This window comes from Mya arenaria, chromosome 16, assembly GCF_026914265.1.
Source record: "Mya arenaria isolate MELC-2E11 chromosome 16, ASM2691426v1".
Classification (NCBI taxonomy): domain Eukaryota; kingdom Metazoa; phylum Mollusca; class Bivalvia; order Myida; family Myidae; genus Mya; species Mya arenaria.
Window position 1 is genome coordinate 14,215,630 of NC_069137.1, and position 11,105 is coordinate 14,226,734.

Here is an 11,105-nt window from a genome sequence, read left to right on the forward strand (position 1 = left end):
CGTCTGATATAAATTATTAAATTTAACTAAGCTATGCCAGTTTAATTTAATTCTATGTTTTCTACGAATATCACTCTAAGTGGAACAACATAGAAGAAACTGAAATTCTGACTCAAAAAAAATATGTGGACATAATTTACATTTACGTTCTGTCCTTATTTTGCTGAAGATTTGTGATCTACCTAGTCTCGAGAGAGGTCTAAGGGCCGAATTCAGAACATTCACTCTCAATTACACTCCAACCACATTCCCGTTAGGACACTCAAATAAGAGGAGTGACACTCAAGTGATCTGTTCATATTTACACGCCTCTCTAACACTCCACTTCATCAAGTGACCAATACAGAACATATACATGTATGCTTTCAAGATCATATCGGATTATCTGTTTGACTATGGTGGTGTCATACATTGAAAACATGTGTTTATTTGAGATTTGAGGACTTTCAGACCCAGGCCCACCTAAATCTCGTCCATGATGGACGCCAAAATTTAAGATGGCCCCCATCACCCTTAATATTATAAAGAGGAACTGTCGTAAATAAATATTTGTTTTTTTTTATATGCTTTCGGGTGAGTTACAGAGATTTATCAGTGAAATAAAATGGCATTTCACTGTTTCAAACAGTCTAGTAACATTTTGATATTTTTCACATTTTTTATATCTCTTTAATTACTGCAACATAATATCGCTTAGTGGATAAGAGTTGTATTAAATACAGATATCGGTATCTTCCATGAATAATATTAGCTTCGTCATTATGTCTAATTTTCTTGTCAACAAATACATTTTGTTACAAAAAAAAAAATTACCCGAGGTGCAAATTTGCACACGTTGCAATAAAAAAAAGCAAATCTTAATGAATAGATGTTATAACTACATTTCAAAATCAAGGTCAAAATCATTTGAATATCAAAATGCAAATATGACCAATATCGACAGCGGTTTTACTTTTATCTTCGTTTTATTTGAAAAAGTCATAGCATTAATACAATCTTAAAACAGTTCTAATCATACTTCATTTCCTTTCCCATATTAAAGTCAACCATACAATGACCCTACTTTAGCGCATCCAGTGGTAAACAAGCTACATATAAAATATGTTTGCGAGATTCATGAAAGCCCATTTAGTCGGAAGTATCACCTTTTAACTCCAACTTGTGTTTTTCCAACAACAAAAAACATTTCTCTCCAGGTCAAAACAGTAATTAGAAGCCGAAACAAGTTTATAAAAGTCCACTAAATTCCCCAAATCCCATAAGGGCTCAATTTCAAATTCAAAGGTATCCAGCAGCGCTCTGTATCCTAGTTATGGTTAAAGTCAAGCCGACTCATTATCAAACAAGCCCCAGACGGGCTCTAGAAAAGTCAAGTCAGAGCTCATTTAACCTCATTATGGCTACCACAAACCCATATCTGCCATACAGTCAAGCAAACACAAAAGCAGCATAATAATCGGCATTCCTAACCACAGAAGGCTTCTACACAAACCCCTTCCAGAATCTAACAATTTCTTTTGTGGCTACAGTGAAACATATTCATAAACAAACTTCGGAGGGTCTAAACTAAAGCCAATCTAGTTCTCTGTAATTTTCATTATGACTACAATAAAGCTCTTTCAGAACTAAACACACCCATGTGTATCTCTCATTAAGCCTAATCAGTGCTTAATGGACCATAGTTTGGCAACCATAATGCCCATTTTAAACAAAAACAAGCTCATATGCAGCTGTTATTAAGCATTCTCAGTGCCTTATACACCACATGTTTGCAACCCATGATTCAGCCCATCCACAGACAAATAAACCCAGTGCTTCTCACATTAGGCCTTTTCAGTGCCAAATACTACACATTTGGGCAACCATAAAGCCCATTCAAAAGCAACCAAATGCATGGGCAGCTCTATCACTAAGACTAGTACTAAATGTCATGTGGTGGCCGTATTGGTTTAAGCGGACATACGGGATATGTCCTGAGAGGTCCTTCCCCTGACCATAACAGGTTAGTTTACTTAATATTGAATTAAAGATTCCATAAAAATGAAGCTGATGTAAAGATATATTCAATTTACATTTATGTCACCCCAAATTGGATACAAACAAATTTGTAAGCGTAAAACAAAAGAAATATACAGGAAATCACAATTTCGGGGGCATTTTTGTACTTGAACCTTGTAATGACCTTGACCTTGAGGCAGTAAAGGCAGCATGTTATTTTAAGGTACATTAGGAACATGAGCAATATACATTGAAATATTTGTCTCTTTTTATTTAAAGGTGTGAAATATCTACAGAAAGAAAATACTCAATTAGATATTTATGGCGGTCATCTTGAATGACATTTTGGATTCCTTGCCAAGGTTGCACGAAATTAAGTTCAAATAAGCTCTGCAATACTGTTACAAATTAAATGCTTTATAATAAAAAACAACTTATAATTATTGGCACTTGAAATCGATAAATAAATATTTTTCACGGAAATTATGGTTACCAGGGCAACATAAATCTTGTTTTTTAGGAATATTTGTATGTTATTTCAACAAGGTCGCTTTCAACATCTTAATATCATTAAACATCACTAAACAATGCATTAATTAAGGTCAAAGCCAATACGACAACTATATATTAACATAAATACGGTTATGGCGGCCATCTATAATTTTGGCGGCCATATTGGATGAATCCAGAATGGGTCCTGAGCTTTTTTGAATCATATTTATATTTTCTGCAAGTGTACCAAGTTTCAAAATTTTAACCAAATGGGCACAAATTTCAAAATATCACCCGAGTTATTGGATTTATGCACCAAATATAAACAAAATAAAATAAAGAGACTCTTATTCTCACCAATTTGATATTCTTTTCTTTTTAAATTACTTTGAATTCTTACCGATCATTGCTTTCTTGTCAGTGTTAATTTATTCCATCTTTAAAGTAAACGTTAAGACATGTACAAATGAAATAAACAGGACTTTGTATAATATAAGAATGTAGCGATTGTTGGAAGGTATAAATAGCCATAACTTGGATATCTCATGTTTTTATATTAAAAAAATAAATAATGTAACACTCCATAACAAATGTGTAAAAACAACATTTTTTCGCCGGTTATGATGTGTCATTCGACCTTGGTCTAATGAGGAGTTTATCGGTCATTTGACCTTGGTCTTATGAGAAGTTTATCTGTCATTTGACCTTGGTCTTACGAGCAGTTTATTTGACCTTGGTCTTATGAGAAGTTCATCTGTCATTTGACCTTGGTCTTATGAGAAGTTAACCTTGGTCTTGTGAGAAGTTTATCTGTCATTTGACCTTGGTCTTGTGAGAAGTTGATCTGTCATTTGACCTTGGTCTTATGAGAAGTTTATCTGTCATTTGACCTTGGTCTTATGAGAAGTTAACCTTGGTCTTGTGAGAAGTTTATCTGTCATTTGACCTTGGTCTTGTGAGAAGTTTATCTGTCATTTGACCTTGGTCTTGTGAGAAGTTTATCTGTCATTTGACCTTGGTCTTGTGAGAAGTTAACCTTGGTCTTGTGAGTTTATGTCATTTGACCTTGGTCTTGTAAGAAGTTTATCTGTCATTTGACCTTGGTCTTGTGAGAAGTTTATCTGTCATTTGACCTTGGTCTTATGATGAGTTTATCTGTCATTTGACCTTAACTTCAGAATATTCTCCCACCAAGAGAAAGCAGCCATTTTAGGACATGCACAAAATCTGAAGTCAGCGCGGAGATCCATGCGTGTCCACCCTGCAGTAGGCCCCGTTTAATCGAGTGAATGTCCTCATTAAACCACTTAGTACCAAATAAGTCAGCGTTTATAAAGGATTGATTGGTGTATAGAAATAAATTTTGATATACCTAAACATTGATATAATTTCTGAATTATAATCTAAATGGCACAATATAATGAACGCCCCTCAGTCATGTGTGTTGACTCATTACACTTTGATATTAATTTATAAATGACTCCAATAAAACAACACGTAGATTTTCATTTAGTTTTATTATTTTAATACTATACATGTTAACTTGTTAATTAATAACGTATTCATAATAACTAATGACTATTTTTTTAATGAATGATTCCACAAGGAAAAACCCGCATTTAATTACATAAGTAAAAATATATGACAGAATCTATCTAATTAAAATTAATCATTAGTATTTTTTTAAGAGTTATAGTTTCAGCTACAGTAACACAGTGGAAAAGTCTGACCCAAGTTTAATAATGCACTACACAATACTCAAATAAGATCATCACAGAGTGACGCTAGGTTGTTGTTGTTATTTCAGTCAAACAAGGGTCATAACCTGACAATATTTAAATCCAAAGTTATTGACCAGATATACATGTCTATCTATATTGAATGTAATTTGGGTTTTGGTCAGGTTCAAGTTATTGCATGACGATGACTACAACAACAACAACATCAACAACACTATCACGATACCTTGAAAAATAATCTTTCAAAAACAGACAAGCAAAAATTGACTTGTACAGGAATAATGTTTTTTTTTTATAAATATCAATTCAAGCTTTATAACTAGTTTTCTCATGAACACATTTAAAAAAAAACACAAGTATTCAAAATATGCGAGCTCTTTGTTAAACAATCAAAAAATGCATTGCTTAAAACAAGTATATATATTACATAATTTTACAGGTAATATTCAGCATGCATTGTATAGTATCAGGTGTTACAAATAGAAGAAATATATTCAACTTCAGAATTCCAAATGCTTTAAAGAGAAATATCCTTGGAATTGAGTTTCCTTCTAGATTTAATGAAGATGCTGACTAGTTTCAAACTTTGTAAGGCCTTCAATTGACACTCGTATTTAAAATCAATAAAATATATCTGTCATTTGTCCATGGTCTTATGATTCATATATCTGTCATTTGTCCTTGGTCTTATGTTTTGTATATCTGTCATTTGACCTTGATCTTATGAGGAGTATATCTGTCATTTGACCTTGGTCTTATGATGAGTATATCTGTCATTTGACCTTGGTCTTATGATGAGTATATCTGTTATTTGACCTTGGTCTTATGAGGAGTATATCTGCCATTTGACCTTGGTCTTATGAGGAGTATATCTGTCATTTGACCTTGGTCTTATGAGGAGTATATCTCTCATTTGACCTTGGTGTTATGAGGAGTATATCTGTCATTTGACCTTGGTCTTATGATGAGTATATCTATCATTTGACATTGGTCTTATGATGAGTATATCTGTCATTTGACATTGTTCTTATGATGAGTATATCTGTCATTTGACATTGGTCTTATGATGAGTACATCTGTCATTTGACATTGGTCTTATGATGAGTACATCTGTCATTTGACCTTGGTCTTATGCTGAGTACATCCTTCATTTGTCCTTGGTCTTATGATGATTTTATCTGTCATTTGCCCTTGGTCTTATGGTGAGTATATCCTTCATTTGTCCTTGGTCTTATGGTGAGTATATCCATCATTTGTCGTTGGTCTTATGATGAGTTTATCTGTCATTTGTCCTTGGTCTTATGATGAGTATATCCGTCATTTGTCGTTGGTCTTATGATGAGTTTATCTGTCCTTTGACCTTGGTCTTATGATTTATATATATGTCATTTGCCCTTGGTCTTATGGTGAGTATATCCGTCATTTTTCGTTGGTCTTATGATGAGTATATCCGTCATTTGTCATTGGTCTTATGATGAGTTTATCCATCATTTGTCGTTGGTCTTATGATTTATATATCTGTCATTTGCCCTTGGTCTTATGATGAGTATATCCATCATTTGTCATTGGTCTTATGATGAGTTCATCTGTCATTTGTCCTTAACTTCAGAATTCACTCCCTTCAAGAGAGAGCAGCCATTTTAGGACATGCACAAAATCTGGAGTCAGTGTGGAAATCCATGCATGTCCACCCTGCATTAGCCTCGCTTAATCAAGTGAATGTCCTCGTAAAACCACTTAGTACCAAAAAAGTCAGCATTTATAAAGGATTGATTGGTGTATAGAAATAGATTTAGAATAGAATTGTAATCTAAATGGCACAATATAATATATATTAAAAATTATTTACATATGGAAATAATTTCATTTATTAAGACGGAATAAATTGTTTTCTCTTTTTATCTACGATTTCTCGGAAATACTTCCTAGATACGGGTAAACACACGTGGTTGCCCGGAAATCAACATGCGGAACGCTCCGGTCATCCGATTACTTGACCACGTGACTAGCCCAGCACGTTCTTTTCTCGCTAACCTTCGAAGGAGTAACACGTGGGAAAAATACCGAAAAAATATTATTTATTTGTTTTTGAGTTAAGTTAAAAGTTTGTGAAAATGCCAGGACGGGGGAGAGGAGTTAAGAGGAGGAAAACTAGGCAAGCGGAAACGGAGCCAGAGGAAGAGCTGAGCAGCCCGCTGGACGACGTGTCCAAAGGTAATAAAAACGTTGTTGACTTTGAAGAGATTCTTCAAAGATCAAATGTGTTAGAAACAAATACATCGTTTAACATAGGGTGTGGTGCGGTAGCGGGGAATACCCCCGAACTTGTAGCAGCGTCCTCCACCGTAGCTCCCCTGCCTGCCCCCATTACACATCTGCCTTGCGCGCCGGGGGGACCTAGTCCAATTAGGTTAGCCCCCGACGACGTAGCAGCCCACGTCCCCGACCTAATTAGAAGTCAGATCAGGAGGGGAGAATTCGTAAATTTGGCTCTGCTTCTGAAAGGTTCGCTCGAACTTACCGATTTCTGTTCGGGAACAACTTTACAATTGACGGCGGAAGGCCAGTTGCTCTCTAGGCCGAGGGAATGTAGGGATAAAATCGGCACGATCGAGAAATGGACCGATGCTTTTATTATATACATGTCCATATACATTCAGGCCAATCCATCTAAAGCATCCGAGCTACTGCAATACATGTGGACGATTAGAGAATGCGCGGGACGTCAGGGCGGGCTGGCGTGGCGCAGCTACGACGAACAGTTTAGGCTACGGCAGGCATTCGAACCCTCATCATGGGCACATATTAACACGGACTTATGGTGGCGATGCATGTTAATGCCGGCCGCGGCCACGCCTGCCCCAAGCCCAAGGGGAACCTTTCCAAGCAGAATGGCGAGAGTGTGCCATTTTTTCAACATGGGCAGCTGCACGTGGCCTAACTGTAGGTTTCGGCACATTTGCTCTTCCTGCGGCCAAGGTCACTCAGCATCAGTATGCACATTATCTAACCGCGTACCACAGCGCGCCCAGTCATTTCATACGTCACAACATTTCAATGTCCCGCGCCAGCCCTTTCGCGGGCGCCATCCCACCTCATTCAATGACAACATTAGGGGAGCAACACCACGTCATTTCTAACCCGAATACTTGGGACATCGCGCTTTCACCAATCGATTTGACTACATTACACATTCACTTATCTTCCTATGACGAACAGGAGGCAATTTTCTTAGAAAACGGGTTTAAACACGGGTTTAGTCTGCAATACCAGGGCCCTCGCCTGGGTAGGGAAGCCACTAATCTTAAATCAGCCAGAGAACAGCCAGATATTGTAATCGATAAAATTAATAAAGAAATTTTAGCTGGCAGAGTAGCGGGTCCTTTTGTTGTTAAACCATTCAAAAACCTTGTAGTTTCACCCATAGGCTTGGTACCAAAGAAAGAGCCAAATGAGTTCAGAATGATACACCACCTATCCTACCCTGCCGGATCCTCAGTAAATGACCACATCGATCCGAAAAACGCATCCGTACAATATACAAGTTTCGATGAGGCGGTCAAAATGATACAAACCCTGGTCAGGAATTGTAAGATTTTTAAAGTCGACATAAAGAACGCATTTAAATTGCTACCGATACGACCGGAGGACTTTGAACTCCTCGGCTATAAATTTAATGACCGGTATTTCATTGACAAAACACTTCCTTTTGGCGCTTCAATCAGCTGTGCGACTTTTGAGCGTTTTTCAACTTTCCTGGAATTTTGCGTAAAAATCAAATCAGACTCGGGAATGCTAATTCACTATCTAGATGACTTTCTAGGCGGGGACAAAGACACAACAGCGGCTAACGCCCTACTCCAGTTGTTTATAGAAGTAATGCAGGAATTAAAAGTCCCCTTAGCCCATGAAAAAACCGAGGGCCCTACAGAGGTCTTAGTTTTCCTAGGTCTCGAACTTGACACAAGGGAAATGGTAGTACGCGTACCGACGGAAAAAGTCGAAAAAATAGTGGGGTATATCCAAAATATCATGGCCAAACAATCAACTACTCTGAAAGAAATGCAATCACTGATCGGGTCCCTCAATTTTTGTTGTCGTGCGATACCGTTAGGGCGCCCCTTCTGCAGGAGACTGATTAACTCAACATGCGGTCTAACCAAGCCTTTCCACCACGTCCGTTTAAAAAGGTCCGTTAAGCTAGACTTAAAATTATGGCTCAATTTCTTTAAAAAATTCAACGGCATTTCAGTATTTCATGACCAATTCTGGCTAACAAACGATGACGCAGAGTTATATACGGATAGCGCCGGGGGAAACGGACTAGGATTTGGCATCTACTTCCGGGGGCACTGGGCATGCGCACGCTGGCCCGAATCATGGGAGAAGGAAGGTTTACTCAAAGATATCACCGTCCTAGAGATTTTCCCTATTATGGTTGCTATTTTCATTTGGGGGGAGGGGCTCAGAAACAAAAAAAGTAAGATTTCATTGCGATAATATAAGTGTCGTCCACATCCTAAACTCATTTTCAGCCAAGTCGGATAAAGTGATGGATATTCTTCGGGTTTTGACATTGAAATGCCTCCAGTTCAATATTCTTCTGAGGGCGTCTCACGTACCTGGTTCAAAAAACTTAATATGCGATGCCCTTTCACGCTTCCAGATCGCGCGTTTCCGAAAGCAAGCACCGGAAGCGGACGCGGAACCCCATCCCATCCCGCCCCATCTTTGGGAAATCTTCAAAAAAGAGCTGACACACTTTTGCGATGTTCTTTAGCAGACAACACGCGCAGGACATATACCACAGCGTTAAACGCGTTCCAAGCATTCCTCGCGAAATATAACTTAAAACAAAACATGCCGATACCCGCACCTTATTTAGTTTGGTTCATAGCATACTGTTTCGAAAATAACTGCGCAGCGAATACAATAAAAACTTACGTGGCGGGTTTAAATTACATACACAAAATAAACGGCTTTCAGGACATACACTCTATGTTTGTGGTCAATAGGTTACTCGAAGGTTGTGTGAGAGCTAAAGGACATTCGCGGGATGCGAGACGCCCCATCACAAAATCAATATTGACCGAAATCATCGCAGCATTGCCTAGTGTGTGTTATAACGAATTCGAAGCTAAGGTTTTTAAGGCAATATTCTCAATGGCCTATTTCGGCCTCTTCCGCATCAGCGAACTGGTAGCGACCACACTTAGCGGTTCGTCCAATCAAATTAAGCGAAAAGACGTAGCCATCACAACCAACGAGCAATTCATGTCGGTGACCTTACGAATACATAAAACCAGTTAGCACGGTCCACCGATCACGTTGAAACTCCCCCGGGAAAAAACACACCCATGTCCAGTATTAGCTATGTTAGAGTACCTGTCACTTAAACCTGCGGGAACATCAGCCTTTAGTCACAGCAACGGACTTCCGGTCACTAGACAACAGGTAACCGCTGTCTTAAACAAATGTCTAACGAGAGCCGGCCACAGTACCCAAAACTTTAAGACTCACAGCTTCCGTATCGGCCGTGCGACCGACCTAGCCATACGCGGCGTACCAGAGACAGACATTATGAAACTTGGTCGTTGGTCGTCCCAAGCATACAAGAAATATATCCGTGTGTAAGCTAGAAGGGGCGATATCTGGGCCTCACGCATTACATTCGTACAATTAAATAACATTTATTAACGAATAGAATATACAAAACCCGCACTGAAATACAAATACAACGCAACCCTACATTAAATAATTATTTCACTCGTAAATATAGATATCTGGGTTTTGGGCGACTCGCTACCCAGGCGCGCGGGACGGTACGCACAGGAGAGGGGCTCGCCGAACCTGCGGTTGCCGCGGACCATCGCCTGGCTGGGCGTTGGGGGCATCGGATGGGAACGTTTCCGCAGGTCCGTAGAATCCAATGTCCTTTTGTGCGAGCCACCCAAAATAATAGTTTTGCACCTAGGCGGCAACGATTTAACTGTGTTTCCGCTAACGAAAATATTTAACTCAATTACTCGCGAAATACGCTACCTTAGATCCGCATTTGCCAGCGCCGTTATAGTCTGGGTAGATATACTAAATAGATTTCAATGGCGAAACCCACGCCAGTTAACGTCATCACAAATCAATAAAAAGAGAATCCGCGTTAATCGCCACGGGCGCAGTTGGGTAAGGTCGACAGGCGCACACGACACGCTATCCATAGATATAGGTTTAGATACTCCGGGTTTCTTCGCGGCCGACGGCGTTCACCTGTCGGCAGTGGGTAATGCTATGTATATCGACGCACTAAGAGATGTTCTGCTTAAGCACATAGAATAACGCTCCGTAAAGCGCAATTACATTAACATAATCTCGCGGTTTAAATTTTTTTTTTTTTTTTTTTTTTTTTTTATATATATATTCAGAATTTTGGTGGATAAATTTAGAAAATTTATTGTGGCGTAAAATTCTGGCGGCAGGCGAATAACAAATCTTTTAAACTGAATTTAGCCAGATTTCTAACCAATACTTATTATACAAGGTCTGCTCTCCCAAACTGCGGGTAAAGGAACTTCGGCTCAATTGTCTTACTCGTGGTGCTGGGACTGCATTCCAATTAGTTCTTATTTATTTGCATTAGTTAGGTAACGCCGTGCTGTAAATGTGTTAAACGTGTCTATGTGTAAGTACGCTTGCATGCAGGTGCCGGTGCTTTGGTTCACCGACCAGACATGTGTCAAGCTTGTTGTGTCATGTGTATAAATGTACGCTTGCATGCAGGTGCCAGTGCTCTGGTTCACTGGCCAGTCATGTGTCAAGCTAGTTTCCGTGTCAGTCCCCAGACTTGCATGTGGCAGAAAACCGCGTGGTGTTTTTCTGCCC

The 11,105-nt window shown here is 38.9% G+C and overlaps 1 protein-coding gene across 1 annotated transcript; it reads left to right on the top strand.

Moving 5' to 3' along the window:
- Positions 1-6,099: 6,099 nt before the first annotated feature.
- LOC128221058 (uncharacterized) lies at positions 6,100-7,748 on the top strand. The gene has a single exon (XM_052929480.1). It carries the CDS (start codon positions 6,344-6,346, stop codon positions 7,367-7,369), a length of 1,026 nt encoding a protein of 341 aa, XP_052785440.1. The 5' UTR covers positions 6,100-6,343; the 3' UTR covers positions 7,370-7,748.
- Positions 7,749-11,105: the final 3,357 nt, after the last annotated feature.